The 22,621-nt window shown below is 38.8% G+C and overlaps 1 protein-coding gene across 1 annotated transcript in view; it reads right to left on the bottom strand.

Annotated features, from left to right (window-relative positions):
• The window catches only part of LOC149799667 (coadhesin-like), a 177,754-nt gene that overhangs the window by 62,044 nt on the left and 93,089 nt on the right, over positions 1 to 22,621 (bottom strand). The window contains exon 13 of the mRNA XM_089959021.1: positions 21,418 to 21,465. Within this exon, the coding sequence (XP_089815147.1) occupies positions 21,418 to 21,465 (48 nt within the window). The remainder of the gene's footprint in view (positions 1 to 21,417; positions 21,466 to 22,621) is intronic.

The following is a 22,621-nucleotide window of genomic DNA, read 5'->3' on the forward strand; positions in this document are numbered from 1 at the left end:
GTAACCGGTTTAAAACACTTCTTTTTCTTCTGCATAATCAACTTGTACTTTTTGACGTTCTTGCAGTTTTCGTTTAACAGATCCACGAGCAGAAACATATTATGATTGCTTCTAATCTCTCTCGAGCTAATCTACTAGTGTAAGATTCCATCATTGATATAATAATGATTTAACTACTCACATATTTATAGCAGCAGAGAGGGTGAGACCACAAATAAGTGTCACGGCGGGTAAACACAATTTTGAAAATCACAAACGACAAAGATAAAGTAACGAAAAAACTAACCAAATTAGAGAAAAAATTCGGTTTGAGTTTGAGGATTCGGTTTTTGACGTCATTGACCTTATTTTATCATTTTTCGTAGATAGTTTTGTTTTTCAAAAATGGGTGTCCAGCAAGTGACATGTTCACCCTCTCTGCTGCTTCATCAGGAAACTCCTTTTACTGCAGCTGCGGAATATTAATTAAACGAATTAGGTCACAAACTTTTGACATAAATGCCCAGCTGATCGTTTATTGTTTTACTGAACGCTTTTTATCAGTTGCATGTATCTCTAATTCCAAATTTTAAATAATTTTTGATCCATGAAACCTTTTTCAATGTGTACAAGTATTACAGCTGTATGCAACCTTAGAATCACTCAAGCTTAAAAAGATGACAAAACAGTTCTATCCATCTAATAAGGTCACATGTACCTAGATTTATTTATAGAATTAAAATTAAGATATAAATTGTTCCGAAATATCGTGAAAATTGCGATTATACATCTATCTACTGGAATATAGTCTACTCTTCATCACATTCACTGTTAATCAATAAATTATAATAATTAATAATTGTATAAAACCTGTCATATCAGACCGATCACCATATGCGACTAATATTGTAACACACACGGGGTCTCACTACCGAGTGAATCAAAGAGCCGCGCAAACTTGCCTTGAAATCTATTTTTTTATTTTGCAGTGAACTCAAGACAAGACAACAATCCTTGTCAACTGAAAAGGTTGTAAATGCGCGAATACCAAAAACAACTTTCATATAAACACTAACGACCAAACTGTAATGGGACTCTAATTTTACACTGACATGGTTCCACTGGTTCACATGCGTGTGTCCCATCAGTAAGCCTTTCCATATCGTCGATTGGTACACCACGCCATGTACTACGAGACCAGACCCCAATAACATAACACAAAGATTCATACCTCTCTCAAATTAATATACATGTATGCCTAAATATGTCCAAAGAATTTAAGTTTAGAAATGAGAGAGAGTCCACTTTTTGAAACCAGCCATGTTACCATAAAGTCTCTTGAATGATGTACATTCTGACGCCTACTCCTAAAAGTTTACCAATTATTAGGTTTGAGAAATACCTTCCCATCACCGGCTCTCTGTAGTGATACTTCTAGTTATTAAAATCTTACAAATCTGTTTACGGGGGCATACATATATTTAGCTCATACCCCAAGATTATTACAATATAAAGTATTCATTTGCCATGCTTGTGGTGAGATGGTGTGAATGAAATATGTGATCTGAAGATGTAGTCTATCTTTTAAAATGGCTTTGCTCATGGGCAATTAGTTTTAAACAGAAAACCAAAAGACCCATTTTACACATAGTCATCTGTAAGATTAATATATGGAGAAAATCCTTTCTCTAAAATTATACGTATTTTGTTCAAATGCAGTTTGAAATATCTACTTCTCTGTGAAGTCTATACAAAATGAATAAAATTCTTTACTCAACTTTTGCTATTCAAATGTAATAATCTTATCCCCAACATTAAAATATATCAGTTAATATGTGTCCTTATTCTTCAACATAATTGTTTCTTTTATTTCTTTTTTTTTTTTGTTCCTGTCTTGTTTTAGCTTATAAAGACCTAACAAACCGGTCTTTTAAATTTCTTGGACTGCACCCTATAAATTGTATGTATGCATACATGTGTGTATGCATAATGGTATGTCAGTGCAGTCTTTGCAATACAGTACTTATTCCAAGTTCAACAGATATGAGAGTTAAACAAAACTGTCGTAGACAAATGCAAACATATAGTCTAACAACATACACATAGAAATGGTATTTTTAAATTCTCTCAGTAATAAATAACAGACAATATAAAGTCTAAACATAAATATAAAGGAAGTGAAGACTGAAAACATAAGTGCAAAAATTAGTGTCACAATTATTTTAAGAAAGAAACATATATCTTACTGGGACATAAAACAATATTGCATTTTCTTGCCTCTTTACTAAGCCCAAGACAATCTACCCCGTGGGGAACCCCTGGCTGGAAATGACAATTACGTGTTCGTAACTGATACCCTGTATCGCAGGTCGGGTTGCAATCGCTCCAACTTGACCAAGCTACCCACACTCCATCCACTGAAGCAAAGGAAATTTATCGATACTCGTTTAGTCTTGAACTTAATTTATACAAGGAGTGATAGCATTTCCAGCATTCTATACTTAAATGAGATGCTGCTAAGTCACACTTTGCAAAGTGTCGGCAATTATCTTGTCCACTAAAACAACCGTATCCAATGTTCATTTATAAAAAGAGAAGGCTTGGTGTAAGACAGAATTTCGACCCTGTTGAAAATGTGACCAAAACAAAATTAGACATTGAATATTGGACCCTATAGCAGTTGAATATTATCACAACTGTTGAAAACTGACACGACTTTAAGTCAATTCCAAATGGTTTACAGAGTTCATTTTACAGGGTTGACCTGCAAACAACATGTACTGTGGTTAATTTATTGAATAGCTTAATATAACGAAAGGAAAATGGATTTCTATTGTACAAATTGAACGGATAAATATCCCATAAAGTAATGAAGAGAAACTTTCTATCAAAATTAAAATAATTAGTGTATCACTATTTGTAATTGGTTTTGCATAATTGCTAGCAAGGATCCGTCGTTGCATTAAGTAAACGGGATAATTGTATGCGTACTTGAAAGTAATGTAAAAATACAGACATTACACAAGTTATTAAACTTTCTCGTGAATACCACAATACCACATAACCAATTATTTACATGAATGCATTGAACCAACCAAAATAGCTTGTATTGCACCAATAGTGCTTTTTATATCTTTGAAAATTGTAAACTGCTGATGTTGCTGTTTGATTATTGAAAGCCAAGTTAGGCTAACAAATCACATGGAACATTTCTCCGATCCATGTTTTAACCGAAACCACTCCCACTGTCTCCATCTGTTGCTTGCCATGGTCATATTTGCTTGAAGACTATATGTCCCAATGTGCACACCCCTTTAATAGAAGACTACTTGCACCTCAGAACGCGTATTTTAAACCCAAACCACTACTTCGAGCAGACCACCACTACTTCGAGCAGACCAGTTCTGTCTCAACAGACAGTCTGCACTGAATGCGATTGTATGTTCAATTATGCAGTTCAGTGCACTCTTGGATTGGCAAGTAAAAAAACCTTCTAACGTTAGAACCATCTGGGTACATGCATGATCGAGTGAAAATCCCTCAAGCATATCGAAAGACACCCGATGCAATCGTGTGCTAAATACAAGAAGATAATTGTGCTTATAAGAGTGCGTACAAAGTTTTTCTGGCAAACGTTTCTATCCTTTGGTCATGCTTAAGACAAGTGAACAAGTGAATATTACGAAGTATTAGGGACGTATCACTGTGAGGTAAGTCCTGTTGCAATTCATTAGACATACACTTTTTTGCAACATACATTTTTGCCAGTCCACCCTTAGTAAATATATGATTGATGATAGTCCTTGCACACATGCCGTTGGCGGGGAGTGAATCCACGCCGCCAAAGGCATGTTGCGTGTTCGGGCAACGTGCTAACCATGCCAGCGCTACTTGGGATCTGGAGGGCAGTGCTGTACTACACGACCATTGAGTGCTGGTATTTCTCTGCCGTGTAGCAGTATCGTACGGAGGCTGCAATAAAACGACAAACACAAGAACGCGACAAAAATCATCAACGTGATATAAAAGGTTTGCTGCAATGCTACAATACCATTCTGTCGCGCTGAAACGATACTTTATCACGTTTATATCCACATTTTCTCGCGTTACGGTATTGTCGCAGTGACAAAGCAATAAAGGGGCATCAACACTAAATACAGCGATCAAGCGACGAAGTGGCAAGCCAACACCCAACAATGTGCCAATATAACAAGATATAGGCTGACGAAAAAATAGAGTTGGTCGTTTTGTGTCATTGTCACCTTGATGCTTTGTAGCGTTGTCGCTTTGTCACTCTGCAGCATTGTCACATTGTGGAGTTGTCGTCTTATGTTTGACATGCGTAATTTAAAAAGTTGCAGAAACCGTTGGCTATTAGCTAATATGCTCATTGCGTCCTCAATGTAGGATGGAAGGTGACCCCAATAATATAATTATTTAATATTATTCCTAATTTCGTTTCTTTATGGACACAAGTTCGTACAGTTTCTATCTGCAAATAATAGAAACAAATTTACCTGAACTATAAACCACGAAATTATGTGATACTGGAGCGTATTAGCCCCTATTGTTATTGGGATTATTGATTTTGCTAAAACATTACGGATGGTATGAAATGCGCATGTCAACAAAAGATAACATGAAAAAGCGCTAGCGCATCGAAGCAAAAACGCTTCAAGACATTCTGATAACCAGCGCTTCAAAGCGCAACGCTACAAATCGACATGGCAGACATCGTCCACTTTAATGAGGCACTTAAAATTGTACACTGAACTTATGTTTATTGTCTTCAAAGACTGAGCAAATCAGGCAATACGCAGCAGCAACATGGTGGCATTTTAGTGATGTATGTTATGGACTAAGGCTATTGGGTCATGTTGCACAATATTTAAATATCATTAGTCGATATCTTAGTTTGCGTGCTCTATATATAATCATAAGAAAAATTCTAAAAGTGTATCAAGGATTTACAATATTTAGAAATTATATTAAGTTGTTGTTATATGTATATCTCATACATAAAGGCGTAGTGGTCCATAAGCAACACCGAGAGAGAAGAGCTGGATACAATGAAATCTTGTTTTTGAAGATCAAGTAAAAGGAGAACGTATTATCACAGTTGCTACTGGTAATCCTTACTCACAGAGCCCTTTATCTTACAACACTGTAAGGAAATGATGGAATGTTCTTATGTGACCTTTGTTAAGTTCATTGAAACTAATGCACTGGGGAAATTCCTCTATTTTATTTTATGCATATAAAGCCTCAAATACCCATAACAAATTAGTTTTATAAATGCATAACGGATAAAAACACGTTCTTCTGATTCTTGGGAGAGTGTTTGAGAATACCTGTCCGAATATTCTTGCAATTAGGAAGGACGTAACGGGTCTTCCTCACAGACGACGTTGCTTATCTTAACATGCCAAGGTTCATGCCAAGGTTCAGATATGTTAATCTTGTTTACACCTTGGCTGAACCATCGCATATTTCAGTAGTTTGTCCCAGTTACATCAATTGGATTTCATGAGTTGTCTTCATCAGTGTGTAATGCCAACTAACCAGCAGCGTGTAAAAACAGTGCATTGTACCTCGGCCGAAAATGGTGCAGGCAACTGACATCAATAGGTTACTTTATAAGTTTTGTTTAGCATCGAAAGTATGATTACGTACTGGAGAGAAGATATTACATGTGTATTTGAGGGAGAAGATGTATTAGTAGCAACACGGACCGGCGCTGGAAAATAGCTTATTTATTAATCCATTTCATTAGTTTTCTACGCTTGTCTCGATCATGTAGGAGCAGTGTTCGGATCTGAATAACTTTATTTTGACTAGATATGGTGGCTTGCTGCCGAATCCAATCAATTGCACACACCCGAAGTACTAAAAGATCTGATCGATCCGCCAAGGTGTAGCCTGGGTTAACAAATTGTAACCTATGCTAGTGAAGATGACGTTACTTCTAAAACCTCAGCTATCGTTCAGATGTAATATTATTATAGTTATAATATCTGGAGGGTAACCTCGCTCTTTTACGTACGTAAAAAATAATCTTAATGAATCTAACTTAGTTGTCAATATAGTTAGAAACAATGCAACTTTTCAGCACTCATTTGATATTGTTACAGGTATAGGCCTTTCTGAAATGCCCTAGTATAAATCCAACTATGAAAAGAAACAGTTTCGCTTTATTTCACAAAGGAATAACCAGTTTAGAACCTGTAACTCAAATTAAATCTCCGTTTTACGTGAAAATTATTTATATGAAATAATACTGGAAAAGAACACAGTAACTTACTCATGTCCATTCGTCTATTTAATACATCAATCAAGGGTGTTCGTATATTGACTGAATGTGTGCACCAGCTACTGCATACAGGAAAACTATTCACATGTGAATGTGTGAAAAATTGTTCTGCACAGATTATTAAATAGAAATTTGATTACGCACTCTGTCTCTTACATGTTATGTATGCCTTTCAAATCACTAGTTCAATTATTATTCCTATTTCAGCTACTTGATTTAAGTCTAAATATGTTAAAGTTAATCACCTAATTTTCCTGTTTCTCCTCCATACTCGGGATTTTAATATATCATTAATATACATACCTTAATTCTGAAATTATTATCCATATGAATTTTGTGTAGCATAGGCTATGAAATGCAAAATCTGATTTTATGTGGAATTCCACCTCAAATCAAATCATGAATATCGGATCTATTGTTTTCTTTTTACAAAATCTGTCCAATAGCTTTATTCGGTATAACGGTAATATACACTTTAAAAAAAGGTCTTCATGGTAATAAGCAACACAAACTGTTCTTCAATAACTGTTGCGAAAGACAATTTACGTTTTTAAAGGGAACGTTATACATGGCAATTACGGTGTCCTATTACGTTTCTTAGTGCGACAACACAGTTCCAAATGTTCTGGTTATTAATTTGTAAAGCAGTGGCTTCTAATTTGACTAATGTATAAAGTGACATAGAAACACCTAAAGGTATTTATGGCATATTATACAATATACACACAAAGTAAGTTAAGAAATTTCCCACATATTTACAGTAAAAGTACGACTCAAATGTTTGTGATTACAAACAATTTTGTTTGGAAAAAATTTAGAGCAGAAAAATATATGAGAATGGTGGCTTACTATTTCTAGTTTTATCACTTTTCTTTCTAAAATAATGAACGTGCTGACAAAATGTATTGGTCATGCAAAATGTATGCAGGTATGTCCGTAGTGTTTTGCTCTTTCAATTTGGTGCAAACTTTGCCATGATTTTAAATCTATATTCACTGCTGCGGCAACTCAGGTCCACTCCTTATACACGGGATAATCACATTACGTTAAATACGGAAATTTACAGTTAGGACAGAAACTAGAAATGGTTTTTCGTCCAGTCGCTTTGCAAAACATATTGTCTCATTTCTCCTCAGTCATCTTGAACATCTAAATCAAAGTACAAATGATAGTGACCTCATCGTCACACGTTTCTTGCATTCACAGAAATTATGCATGGACTGATAAATATATAGAAATATATGGCCCGTCAATACATGATTGTTTTAGGCAGACATGCAAAAAGTTATAAAAAGCTGCTTTTAATTCTCAAATGCTTATCAAGCAGTAGTTGCTTTTTCTCCCAAAAGTTACTGATACGTTTCCAACTGTATCGTCTATCCAAATGTAGACAAATATATACAAAAGGTAGACAGCAGTATCCAAACATTAAGCAAAATTGTCCAAACGTGTGAAACCAGAGGCCTGGGTTAAACATTTTATATGGAATGATATTGCAATTGGGTCAAAATTCAAACGTATACAGCTTGGCCTATATCAATGTTGCTATATTTAGTACACAAGAGGAATTATCTACTAATTCCCGCTAAACATTCAACTTCAGGCTTATTTTGTCGTTTCGTTTCTTCAGAACCCTAAGTATTATCAAACGCATTTTTCTCTCTTGTCTGCCACTCGAAACCAAAGAAAAAAACATAAAACATCTCTCCTTCATCTCTTTGTGTCCAGAAGCAGAGGATACATTTCGGATCTCGCCATTCTGGGTATATAATGATGCCAATAATCATTTATTGTGGGTATGAAACTGTTTCAGGACTTTAGAAAGACAATATCAGCAAGGAAGATGTAAAAACCTTTATTTAGAAGACCTTATTTGCGAAAACAATGATTCAACCAAAAATGGATAAAAAGTGCTTTGCATACAATTTCGTTTGTGATGAATGTACATATAAGTCAGACAGATACATTGAGGCCTCTACTATGTCAGTAACCCTCCATGACCTTGTGTGTCCAATTTCTATGTGTCTTCGTTCCCTCGAGACTAACCTTGTGGGTAAAAAAGTAGCGGTGTCAGGTGACAGGTCTCACAACCAAGTATTTTATCTCGACCAATGTGATACCGTGTTCTTGGATGGTGTAGCTTTTTAGAGAAACATCCATACAAAATTTTATGAGCATGAACAAAATGTTTTAAACCTAATCATGTCCATGTCACCTGAGCAACAGGTCAGGTGGATGTTCCTCAATGTGTGTGTATAAACACAATTCAAGAGAACCAAAATATTCGTTATTTCTGATCACTTTAGGAATACGAACGCATCGTTGCGTGACGTAAATGATTTCCGTATTTTTGTGCCTGCCTCGTGAAAATATACTCTGGATGGATTTGTTTGTTTGTCAAGCATAACATCATCATATACAAATAGACTGTTGATATTTCCGTTATGATCATCAACTGATGGTGCATCAACGATGTAAGTGAAAAATTCAATACCATCATTATCATCCTCCTCATCTTTTGCATTTTTATTAAATTCCTAAAAATATTATAGCATCGTTGTCATCTACGGGTGGTGCCACTAAATCAAGTTTGTTCCATTTGAGCCATCTAATTATCAGGTTGAGCAGCAACTGAGTTTTACCAGATCCAGATGAACTTGATAATGGCCCGAATAGACTTTGGCAGTGACGGATCCTGCTCTCGCATTGCTGAGAAGTCAATCACATTCATATTCTATTAATATGATAAGAATATGAATTTATATTGTATTCGATGGAAAAAGTCACTAATACAAGTGAATTAAAAACAACATTAATGTCCTAAAAAATGGCGAAGAATCATCGACATGCATTTACAGGTACTTGCGTGAAATGTGGTACAAACAAATACAGATTTGTGTCGTCTCGCGAGACATCAAAATGGTAGTGATATTGCTAAAGGACTCAGAAAACTACCAGGAACACCACTGATAGCTAAAGAACTCAGAAACATACCAGGTATTCCATGGGCTAAGTATCCTGGTCAAAAACATATTTCGAGATATACATATTGTGGTTCTGGAACTCAACTTGATATTAGACTCGACAAAAATATTAACCCAAATGAAGAGAATATCGACTAAATGCGATTGATCAAGCGTATCATGCTCACGCTCTACTGCAGCTACATATCGCAGACGTCACGTTTATTCACACGTTAAAGTCTTAAAAAGATAAATCTGTGGGAGAATCGTAAGTCCATTGGCTGTTAAAATCGACGATGAGTGGTAAGTTAGTGGTGGCAGCGGACAATTAATTGTCAAGAATTGTAATAATCGCATCAATTTATTATTCTCAAAGTGGATACTGGAAAGGTAGAACAGTGATCAATAAACTCGCTGATGCAGCCGGTGTCTCGCGTGGTGTTGCCTCAGATTCATTAGCTCGACGGGCAATATGACAATTTTAAATATCGCCACCTACACAATTTAAATAAGGATTGGTGTGATGTTATCACTCACAAGTAAGATAGGTATGTGTTTTTACCCAATGACACTGGTACTGATGAACGTGAAAAATGCGCACACAAATATGCGTTGCCGGTCGTTCGCTTTGCCAATAGATACAAAGAAGCAGAAACGCTATCAACTAAAACAAGAAATGAAGTTTCAGCCGCATTGGATCGAATTTAAACATGGTGGACTCTTACGATGACCAGTTGCTACAAAGTTGGTCCTGGCAAAGAATGTCATGGTGCAGTTACATCGCTGATGAAGCAACTAAAGGTTAACATCAGACGAGGACGCATCGCGATTGATTGCGGATAGGCAATCGTTGAGCTATTTGATCGAGCACTTGCTAGGAGATCAGTATGGTCAGGATATTTCCACAGACAAAAGCTCTCGTGAATGGGTTGCAAACATTACCTACTGGGATAGCCGAGTAACGAGGTTACTCGTGGAATTTCTATGAAACCCATCAATGCAATCTCAAAGAAACATATACCATTTAAGCGACATTACTTTTTCTCACAACAACCATTACTCGGTAACGTGACGGTCAGGCGTTTATATGAACCTGGTGACCTTGAATGTGGTACAAAAGAGCAATTGATCTTATCTGGAGTATGCCCACACATGCTATTTCCAACCTGGCAAGATCTACAGGCAAGCCTGCAATCTACAGACTAGATTCAACGGCCCCTCCGCATGGATTTGTCCGCGAACAGTTACAAGTTATTCCTGAAAATACACAATTATCACCAGCAGTGATTCGCTAGTAAATCAAAGCAAATGAGTACCGTTTCCGCATGTCACAGAACAAGAGGAATAGGTGCCCCGATCAGACCATTTTCCGTCAACTAAAGTACACATGATTAATTCGAATATAAAAATATCAAAATAAATTTGCAGCTTGTTTTTTAAAACACTTTGATGTGAAGCCTGAAAAGCTCTTTACTATTTATAAAAAAAACAAGTGTCATACAAGTCATGTTCGAATTCGGTATCGACTATTTTATATTGGCATTCGCTAAACATTATTTCAGCTAAGGATTTCATTTTTGAGAATTTAATTATACATACTTTTAAATGACGATCATTCACGTTTTTTCGCTTCATTTCAATCAGTTAGAAGTATCTGGACACTGGTCCCAGCACTCTTCAGAATGATGCTCTCCACCACGTTGTCTGAAGCCTTTCGTAACTATGATACTGGGATCAATATCAAATACCGGACTAATTGCAAGCTCTTAAATCTGGTGAGACTTCAGGCAAAGACGAAGTTCAAAGAAGCGACTGTTCGTGAGCTCCAATTCGCTGAAAACTGTTCCCTGAATGTCAGCTCTGAGTCTGACATGCAACAAACCAGGTGATCGTTTCTCTTCAGCTTGAGACGATTTTGGTCTCTCAGTCAGTAACCAGATGACATAGATGATGCATCACCCTGCACCAAGATAGCTTTACGTTGAGATTACCATCTCAGTACAGAGGCAAACGCGTCTGGCAGTGTACCAGGCCACCTATCTCGGCACGTGCAGCCTATGTCGGTTAAAGAAAAGTTGTCAAAATTGATAAAGCCAATGTGCCCTATTGCACGTTACACACAAACGTTTGAGAGAGCAGAGGTCGCAATCCACAAAGAAATTTTAATGTCTATAAAGACTTTGAGTTGCTGACCAAGCTGTATGCTTGGGAAACCTGGATCGTATACAGACACTATGTTGAGGCTAAACCATTTTCACATTGAATGGCGGATGCATTTAATTAGATAAACTGCCGAAATTATCCAAAAAAACATACTGCTTTTTTACGTCTAACAAGATAAATGCTGCATATGTAAAATTCAACGGCATTAGGACGTAATCATTGCAAAAAATATGCATTGGAAAACGTGAATTCCACGGAATAACATGCCACTGTGAATAATGTACAGTATAGTCTAGCCCTGGTGCTCGACTCTGTCTTAAAAGTGATATTGCAGTCAAAGTACGTAATCAAGATTTGAAGACCATGTGGATTTGTTCGTGTATATTACTACTCATGTAAACAGTGATTCTCTGAACTTGTAATTGTACAAACACCCACAAACGACACAGATATAAATTAAATCATAGCTAGAATTGAAGTGATTGCAGCTATGATCTTCATCGAGTACAAATATTAAAACAAGTTATTGACGGACATTTCAATTACAGAACGATTTCCCGAGATACAAGCATGTCGACCATGCACCAACTAAAACGAAGCGAATGGCAGCAAGGAATGCAAATACCAAGCAGTATGTGAAAATGTGACATACTTGAATTTTTCAGACCCATAGTTGTACTGGTCAACTTGCTTTCTCAGATAATCCATCACCAGTTGGTAATATGCCAACACTGACAACAGTAATGGTACAACAACTGAAACAATTAGCACTTTTGCCTAATATACAAATGATAAGAGGTGCAGGAAAAGCTGATATACTTGCGTTATTATTTGTATCAGAGGATAAACAAATCCGCCGCCGAATTGCACTTATTATTGCTACTGGAGCTGTTGAGTAATCACAAGTACCTGAATTAACATTTATACCTGTAGTAGCGAATTAGCTCACAGGCAAACACGCTCGACAATTATTAACATTCAATTTTCCTGGAATCACAACGCTCTGGCCCATTATGAGTAAAAGTAGAGGCGCACTTTGCCTAAATTTCACTGAGGACCTCTCCTTGTCGTCACCTTCTCAGTTGACATGGGTGAAAAGGTGATTTCCAAGTGTTGCAAATACGACTGGTCTCTATAATCAAATGGCACTGTCTGCAAGGTGATTGTCTTTTATTGGTGTCCATAATGAACTTCACAGACAACAAATGCCATAGATTAACACACAAATGAATACAATTGTCTGCGTAATTTAGACGTAGATTAATACAGAAGTACTTAAGTATCGAATACGTAGACGAATACGGCAGGTCTAAGGCACGAATCGACCCTCCTGCTGATGACATATAAACAATCAAGGATAATTGACGACCTTGCCGGAATAGGGAAGGTCTATTGTGCTGATGTTTTTGCTGTCCTCTACGTGCATTCATCCGCTAGGTATTTCAACCAGGCTTGATGAACAATTTATTCTAAGCAACATAAACACTATTACGTTGCAAAGAAATGTGGCCTCAGTTTCTCGCTGCTTCAAATATGGTTTACGGCAGCATGAACATTGAATCTGTACCCCACACTCGTTGTCCCATACAATGGTTGTAGTTCCGTTGACACTCAGACCTATGCCAACTTGTGAAGGAATGCATACTTCTCTTAGATGTACACTACGCCATACTCAGGCACCACAGTTTTTCAACACGTGTCCACTAGATCGGTATTTCCGCCGCCAGGTAAATTCGTGAGCTTTATGGCGGCTCACGTGCTTTTCTCATTATCCATGCTTGTTGCTCACTTTTGCAGATATAACTGTACATAACAGTACAGCTGGGTAATGAGAACTTTTTTAAAAGAACAGGGATCTCTATCACCTGTGACAACGGGGATTGTCTTCGTAAATGATGTGAATTTGCACACACCACAAATAAGATACTGTCTCGGAAACATGCCATGGTTGTATAGCTATGTTACAAGTTAGGTTTGTCAATCCTTTATACCAAGCGATGAAAACTAAATGACGAAATCACCACTTAACGCATTTGGACATTATATCATAATGAATCAACTTACGACTTACACACGTTAGCATAATGAACTAGTGCATCAAGACCGATCTTGGTGGAGTTCCGTATTGGCTGGAACAACTTGTAATTTCTCTCTCACAAATGTTCTGCCCGGACACATTGATGCTCGCTCAGTAATGAGCGCCCAACGATAACGTACTCGTTGTCTAGGAGTTTAAATCCGTTTCGAGACTGTAAACATACCCACGGACCATACGTGGTCAGTAGCATGACGTTGCCGACCTTTTCATTCTCTATGTGAATACACATACGGAACATACTTGTTTCCGAATGGCTCCAAACGTTCCAATTCTCAAATCTTTATTTAATAACCGTCGCAATCTTTTCTCGTATTGCTTTAGCTGGTTTTAAACCAATTACACTCTTGACCGAATTGTGCACTTATGACTAATGAAAGCCTTGCTACCTATTAGAGGCTTAATTAACAATTCTTGTGCATATTCATATCCGAATAATCGTCCAACAATAGATTATTCATGATGTATATTGAATATCGGACTCGCTGTTTCATCAAAAGCGCAGCAACATATCCAAGAAATTCTTTACAAGGATCAGCTTTTTACAATCGTGGCAATGTTAGTATTCCACGTGTATAAATGCGTTCGAGTGCATCATGAACACCTGCCTAATCTTTTGACCTAACGGCTCTGCTTCTTTGTGTCAGCTTGTCATTCACGGTTGTTCACGCTGGCTGTGGATATGTAGCCAACACGTTAGTGCAGCCCTTGTTGCACTTGCTGCACTTGAAAGTTGAGTCTGGTGTCGGTTGGAGATGCTTATTCTTCCTGCGTTCGCTTTTCATCAGCTAGCAAGCGTATCTTGTCCTCGCCGGCTTTCAGACCAGTGATAAGCGCATGCCGCCAGCTGAACCTGAATTGAGCTAATTCTTCAAAAGTGTTGACATCTATGTTAAGAGCTTTTATGCCGCGCTTGCAGACAACCTTGAAGAGGATATGTGGCCGTCCGATCGATCTTTTGCCAGAGGCAAGTTACTGATAAAGAATGTCTTTGGGGATCCGTGCGTCATCCATCCAACATAAAAGGCCCAGGTATCTGTTGTGAAATTGGCGGAGGAGTGTGACCATGCTGAAAATCTAGGCACGTTCAAGTACCACGTTGTTTGTTATTCAATCGCTTCAGGTGATCCCCAGTATGCATCGGAGGAATCACATGTGATAGGCGCTCCGTCTTTTCCCATGTAAGGCGTACAGAGACCAGGTTTCACTGGCGTACATCAGAGTGCTTAGCACACAGTCACGTTACACGGAGATCTTAGTGTTCAGGGTCAGCATGCTGAAGTTCCACACTCTCTGCGACAACCTGGAGAGAGTTGTTGATGCCTTTCCAATCCGCTTCTTGACGTCAGCATCGAGAGAGAGGTTGTTGGGTAGGGTAGAGCCGAGATATGTGAACTGTTGATTATCATGCTTGGAGGGTTTGCGTCCTGAGCCATCACGTTTCTTTTCTTTAGGTTGATGTTCAGCCCAAACTCATCGCATGCTTTAGCAAAGCGGTCCATCAGGCGCTGTAACTCTGTTTTTGTGTGAGTAGCTAAAGCATCATCGTCTGCATAAAAAAGGATGTCCCTGATGAATGCTTAACGTACTTTGCTCTTTGCCTTCAGTCATGCCAGGTTAAACAGTCTGCCGTCTGATTGCAGGTAGATCACATCTCTGGACGTCTCAAAGGCGTGCTTGAGCATGACAACGAAGAAGATGTCGAAGAGAGTGGGGACAAGGACGCAGCCTTGTTTTACTCCCCTTCTGATGTCAAAAGGGACAGACGTTGAGCCATCGTACTGCACTGTGCCTTTCATGTTATCGTGAAAGTACTGGATCATGCTTAGCAGCTTTGGAAGGTATCCAATCTTCGCCAGGATTGTGAAGAGTCCGTCTCTGCTGACCAGATCGAACGTCATTGTGAGGTCTATAAAGTTTTGAAAGACGATCTGTGCTGTTCTGTGTATTTCTTTCGCAGTTGCCTGACGGAGCGCATTATGTTCATTGGTGACCTCTATGTGCGGAACGCGCACTGTGACTCTGGATACACTCTGTTAGCAAAAGTCTGCAGTCTGTTCAGGATGACGAGTGCGAAGACTTTACCAACGATGCTGTGAAGGGGTGTGCCCCTGTAATTGTTGCATTCTTTTCTGTCGCCCTTAATCTTGTACAGGGTTACGATGTTGGATTCATCCATGTCCTTAGGCACTGCATCATCATCCTAGCACCGGCAGAGGGGGTCATGAAGGTGTTTTACCAGCACGCTTCATCCGCATTTGATGACATCTGCTGGGATGCCATCCTTCCCTGGGCTTTACCTAACGACATATTCTCTAACATATTCTTCAGTTCGGTACAGTAGGTCTCTCGTCCAGTTCAGCCATGAAAAGGAGGTTTTCAATAGCGTGGTTTTCTCTGGAGTACAGTTCAGAGTAGTACTCCACACAACGCTCCATCTACATCCCCTTGTTGTGGATAGCATCGCCTGCTGCCAACTTCAGTGGTACAGTCACTTTCTTCATGGAACCCATTGCTTTCTTTATGCCATCTTAAATGCCTCTGATTCCGATATCTGCTGCTGACTGGATGCTCTGACAGAGCTGAAGCCAGTATTCATGGCGCATTGCCGTGCTAACCGCCGCACTTAGGTTCTGGTAGACCTGTATGTCCGTAGTGTCTCCTGGCAGGTGCATAGTTTGTATTCCAGGTGAGTACTGGGCGCTCTTCTATGGCTGTCATGACGGTGACGGAGTTAGTCTCAAACCAGTCGTTGTTATTTGACTGCTTCTTACCAAAGATCGGTGTGGCTGTACTGTTAACATGCTCTCTTATGTGATCCCATCTCTCTTTGGCATTTTTGTTCGCTGGTTGTGAATCAAACGTAATGTCTGGAGATGAGGTTATGCTCACATCAGTGCGTGGTTTACCCTCTTCCTTACAGCTGTGGATCTTCTTCGGATGAAGCTTCGTTTTGCAGCACACCAGGGAGCGGTCGGTGTTTCAGTCAGCATTGTGGAAGATACGGGTAAGAAGCACAACCTTCACGGCTGACCGTCTTGTAATGATCAAGTCCAGCTGGTGCCAGTGTTTAAGCCGGGGATGCCTTCAATACACTTTATGCTGTGGCTTTCTCTGAAAGAACGAATTGGTGATGCTGAGGTCGTAAAACTCATCCTTCGTATCTGAGGTGGAGCTTAGTGCGGGAGCGTAAACGCTGATCAAGTTGACAGACCCGGTTGTGGTGTGGAGGCGAAGGGACAGCAATCTTACCTTTCCTTGTTGGCAGGGCTCTATCATCCCCAGCAGAGTGATCCAGATGGCGAATACATCCCCAAACGCTCTGGCTTCATCGGCGCTCATTCCTTGGCAGAGGAATGTATAGTTGTTTTCTCTTATGGACCAGGAATTTGGTAGTCGTGACTACTGTAGTGTGGCGATGTCGCCCTGGAGTCTTGCAAGTTAGTCGCTGATCAATGAAGTCTTTCGAACATCGCTGATTGTCCGGGTATCATCTTAGAGCCCAGTTAGCATCGCCCGGACATTCCATGTACCTAGCTTGAGGATTGAATGTTTCCTTGTTGGTTTTCTTCTGTTATTGTTTGGTGCCGTAGTTGCAATGCGCTTGTCAGGTACTCGCGTACCTTTATCTTTACGCACCCAGCAAGGCAGGCTAACTTTGGCGGTACGGCACATTATTGGCTAGGGTCTGCCCAGCTTGAGGCGAGCGGTAGCTCTCCAGTGAAATATGTTGGTCTCTCCCATTGTCGAAAGGAGCCCCTGGCGTCTGACTCAACGCCAATTGAGCGGTGACTTATGACCAGTACATTGTTGCTTCCCGTGTTGTGTCGAAGCTGTGGAGCAGAGCCGAAGTGTCCGCTCCAGTGCGCAGGCCTGGACAGGGTGATACGGCGAATCAGCTGTTGCCCATGCATTTGATTCCCCCTCTCCATGCAGCTGATGGATCTAAGGGAAAGGACGAGATGATACTTCATGGTAACAGTTACGTAGGAGGCGTTGCCGAGATGACAACGAAAGCATTACCAAGTCGCCTTAGGGAATCTCCGAATTTTCAGCTAAGGTTTACTCTCTTAGCCTTTCCCATGAGAGAGTATAGTCGCAAGGCACCAAAGGTTTGAAATCAGAGTTTAAGTTCTCCTAGAACTTTTGAGGCGCCAAAATCCCACCTGTCATCCCTTCTCCAGTTAGTTTAAACATGTTTCGCCACTCGGGAAATCCTAGAGCTCTATTTGGTTGTCAGAGGCTCTATCAAATCAAGCCATTGGCGGATTTCCAAGCAAAGTGGGTGCTAATCTCCCACATCCGCCCCGGCGATACCAACCCTTGGATATTTCGTGGCATTGAACCTCGTGTGCCTTACAAATATTAATTGGACTTTTCGTGGGATATATTTTGTGACATATTTACGCGGATCACTTAGAATCTATAAGTGTTCTCAGCAGTGAATTGACCGGAATGTCCAATTCCTGTGGTGGGACTGGATATCTTGCGGGAATCGAATGTGCCTAATAAAATAATTTAACAGTCATAAAATGACATTGTCATGACATGAAAGACGATGGTAAGCGACGCCGTAAAATCGAGTGTAAAATTATTTGGTAATGTTATAGAAGACCGCACAAAATGTCAAATATAATATACAGTCAAGAAAAACTTCATCAGCAGATCATAACAGATGTATTTAAACAAACATTTACATCATTGATTAAACCAAGAAAGGAAATTGCCGAGCGTACCGAGGAAATTACAAATACATCGAAAATAACAGTGGAAGAGGTGGTAGCGCTAACAGCAACATCAGAAGGGCCGGATCGATTTGTAAAATAGTTAAACGCATCAAGGATATCAAGAAAAGAAAATTGGAGATACTGCGACAAGTTTGGCTGTTTTACCAACTGTTTTTAGTGGTTTCACAGAAGAAAGCAGTACACTTCAAGAAGATGTTAGGAAGGATAATTGACAAGCTGCCACCTGAATGAAAGACGTAGATGACAACACCGATTCAATACTTTAATGAATAATTGCTAAGGTTAATTTTAAAAATCATGTGCATTTCGCTGGCGTGAAAGTACTTGGTATTTTCCGGGAAATCCATGCTGCGATGAAACAGGATGTTGTAAATACTACCAGAACGTTACGTCGATGATCACGATCTCTTCAACAAAACCAGACTTTACTGTGCTTTTCTTCTACAACCATTATCGTTTTGATCTCACTCACACTTGAGATTTCGCTAGCGATGCTGGAAGTTTATTATAGCTGGCATAATATCTCATCACAGTCTTGGTGGACTTGGCACAAATAATTCATTTACGTGTTCAGCAGAATATTGAGATTCCCTCGGATCCATACCAACTTGAATCCTCGTGTGTGGCTGTTCTGGGTGGTGCACTCTTTGGGTTTTTGGTATCAGTTTAACTGGCTTATTTAATATCAAGTATTCCTGTATCACCTGTCTATATTCCATGTAATAGTAACCGTTTGACACATATTTGATAGTGGTTAGAGCGTCTGCCTGGGATGCGAGAAGTCACGGATTCGAAACCCTGGCCGAGTCATACCAAATAATTATAAAAATGGCACTTGCATCTACCTCACTTGGCGCTCAGAATATAAAGATTATTCTTAGAAATGGTTGGCCTGGTGTATGGATAATGTGATTGGGTCAGACATGATGCTGCATGTCTGCGGCATTATGCCCCAGCGCTAGATATTCCTGTAAAATGCATACTGCAGACATCGTAATGATATGACTCAAAAACCGTTGAAGCATGTTAAAAATATAAGTTGCAGACACCGACGATACAACTGTTCATTAGAGATCGACTTAATATTTAATACAATGTCGTACGTGCTGCTAACACGAGAAACTCCGTTTACGCAACATCTAATGGAACTGGCCTCAATGACATTCTTTGTGCATTATTCGTGTGCAACTAGAGTGATTGCATGGTTGCCTTCAAGCGCCGCACCGATTGCTAAACAAGTTGCAATGCGAGACGTTGATGTCATTAAAAATGTTGATGTGGGTCCTTTGAAAAAACGAATTACTTGCGTTTCCATTGACTTGAGATCGACTGCAACGATTAGGCTTTCCAGCGTCACAAAAAGGGATTAAACCAAAACCAAGTACATTACCATCAACAGAAACAATGCCGGATGTGGTGAGCAAAATTATAAATGAAACCATTCAACAACGACTGTCAGTGTCCTTGTCAGATGCGAAAGATCGAGGGTTCTAACCTGGCCGAGTCATACCAAAGACTTATAAAAATGTTACTAGCAGCTGCCACGCTTGATGTTAAGCATTTTGAATGTACTGACAGGAATTGTCGGTCTGGTGCCAGGATAATGTGATTGGGTGGGGCATGATGTTGCATGTCTGTGGCATGTTGCACCGACGCTAGACATAAATCTAAACTGGCACACTGTAGACATCCTAGCCATATGTCTAAAATTGTTAAAGCTACTTTCAAAATCTAGATCACACATTACACACAGGCACACACATGCACACAAATAAAGAACTAAGTAGTAAGAACAAATCGATAAGTTCCTCATAAACATTTCCCGAATTTCCAGCTCGACACATTAAATAGGACGAATATTTTAAGCATCGTTCTTCATTAGAAATGAAAGAAAAAGAAAAACAGGGTTTTTGGCCTTTTTATCACATCTTGTGACAATATGAAGCATAAAATAGCCATTGTTACTATTCCTGAATGGCCGAGGATATTCCGTCTGGGTAAAACTTGGACAAACTAACTCTAATTAATTTTAACGCTAAATTTCGGGAATTTGATTGCGGTAAACTTTACCGTAACAGCGGATTTTAGTTTACGCATACTGATGCACAATAAATATTACCAATTTAGAGTTTGGAGACTTTCTTCACAATTCACCTCTTATGGATTATAAGTTTTCAATGTGATTACATTATGAGTATCGGATACTTGTGTATTCATGTCACGTCTTACAGACGAGAATCATCTACCACTCAATAAAGGGACAAATTGACGATCAAATGAGTGTAGAAAATATATGCAATTTTTGGGACATAGCCCCTCGTGAGAGCTTCAGCAGGAGAAATGCCCAGAATCTCTGGCAATTTAAGCGTTTCCTAGACACAATTCCAACGATTGGACTGTAAAGAAAACTTGCTCCTGAAATACGTTTTAGTTGCTTGACGCTCACTTTTAGGGGGAGGTTTGGGCACGAGAAGTGGGAGGAGGTGCGTAATTTACCCAAAGTATGTGCTATTTGTATGTACGTCTCCGTTTATAGCTCTGGTAGATTTTTGTGATTATTTGTTGATTATTTTGAGTCGGAGCTTGAAACAGCAGATTTCATAATGTGCATATTATGACCGCATTGATTCTTCTCGCAAAATAGACCCTCCCTAACTTCTTTACATATAGAATTCTCTCCTTATGTTTCAAGAATACGTGGTTGGTAAATTGAGATCGGAATAATTCTTTTATTGTGTATTTTGGTTGTGATTTGGCGCGAAGTACTAATATTTAGTTTGGAATGGCTAAATACTGAATTAAACAAATGTGAAACAAGCAAAACCACGCAAGTGTGCAATATCAGAGTTTCGTAAGGTGTAATCAGTAGAAGACTAGAGAAATTTTTACTGTAGCATTTACGAGTTTAAGAACCCTTCAGTTAACCACGACTGTTGTTTGAGGTCCTTGTAAAATGGTTAGATTTATTTCAAGCCATATATTTGGGGTGTGGTAGGGACTTATGAAACTGGTATATACACTGCCATGTTTTCGGAGTGCCCGCATTATTCATTTTGGGGTGTAGTGGAACAAATATAAAGTGGTCAGCTACTACGTTCCACATAACGATATACATCAGGATTCACCATCTGCAGACTTTAGAGGATCTTGTTTACTTACCTCCTGTATGTCCGCTTGGCAATGCTGGGTTTGATGTCGACGAAATTCCTGTAAAGTATTTAGATCTTGCGTGAATACGACCTTCACCCCTTCGAGAAACGTTTAAACGTATTAAATATACAGCGATCAACATAAGACTTGGAAATCCGATAAACTTTACTCAATACATTCCAATATTATTAATCATGTTAGGCTTTATTAAATAAATAGAGAGCAAATAATCCAGCTATGCAAACGTTTTTACTTGCATACAATGTAACAGTATAAGCTTCATCTTTACTTCATGTGCTGCGCAATCATTGTGTAAAATTTATATTATCGTTATGGTTTTCGATAGTTTCCCTTACTATAACATGACTTCACGTAACAGTGATTGACACTTTAATGGAATCCTACGGTACGTCTAATGCTCGGATACACTTATCATAAAAATGTACTGAGAAGTGCATTGCGTGACTGTATGGACCAATAAGAAACAAGCAAGATATGATCTGAGGTATTCATGGATTGTTTCATCAATGCTTCATTATGTTTCTGTGTAACATAATGTTCAACATAAAAACCTGACAAAAATATCAACATTAAAGACTCCTTTAATCGATAATTGTCAATATGTAATGCATCGTATGCTGCCACAGATTAAAATATCATTAACTATGCTATAATTTAACACTGAAAAGAAACAATTTAATGTCACGGAAGTCATATAATTGATTTCTTTAGGCAAATAATTGACATAATTTGATCAGAAATTTACAAACATGAAAGCGAAAATAAACTATTAATATAAGAAGTGTGAAGGCTGCTAGAGGTTTGTGTATTTATTGTAGTGTGAAGGCTGCTAGAGGTTTGTGTATTTATTGTAGTGTGAAGGCTACTAGAGGTTTGTGTATTTATTGTATGCTATTAAAGCGTCGGAGCACTGATTTTATCCCTCAGTATCGATATTTTATATCATTATCTCCTTGCCAACTCATTTTTTTACATCAAGGATTTATTTAAGGACATCCCTATATACACAGACATGGGGTCAATTTATACAATATTAACACAATGTAGCGTTTAAAATTCCTTAACGCATTGAACATACCTATCTAAAATCGGTTTCATTGAAAGTACTCTAAAAGAGAGGAAGAGTTTTCATCATCTGTTGTTGGCACACATTCTTTACCTTGTGTCCAATAAAATCAGTTGCTGTTATACA

This window comes from Sinohyriopsis cumingii, chromosome 5 (assembly GCF_028554795.1).
Source record: "Sinohyriopsis cumingii isolate HCF-2022 chromosome 5, ASM2855479v2, whole genome shotgun sequence".
NCBI classification, from domain to species: Eukaryota; Metazoa; Mollusca; class Bivalvia; order Unionida; family Unionidae; genus Sinohyriopsis; species Sinohyriopsis cumingii.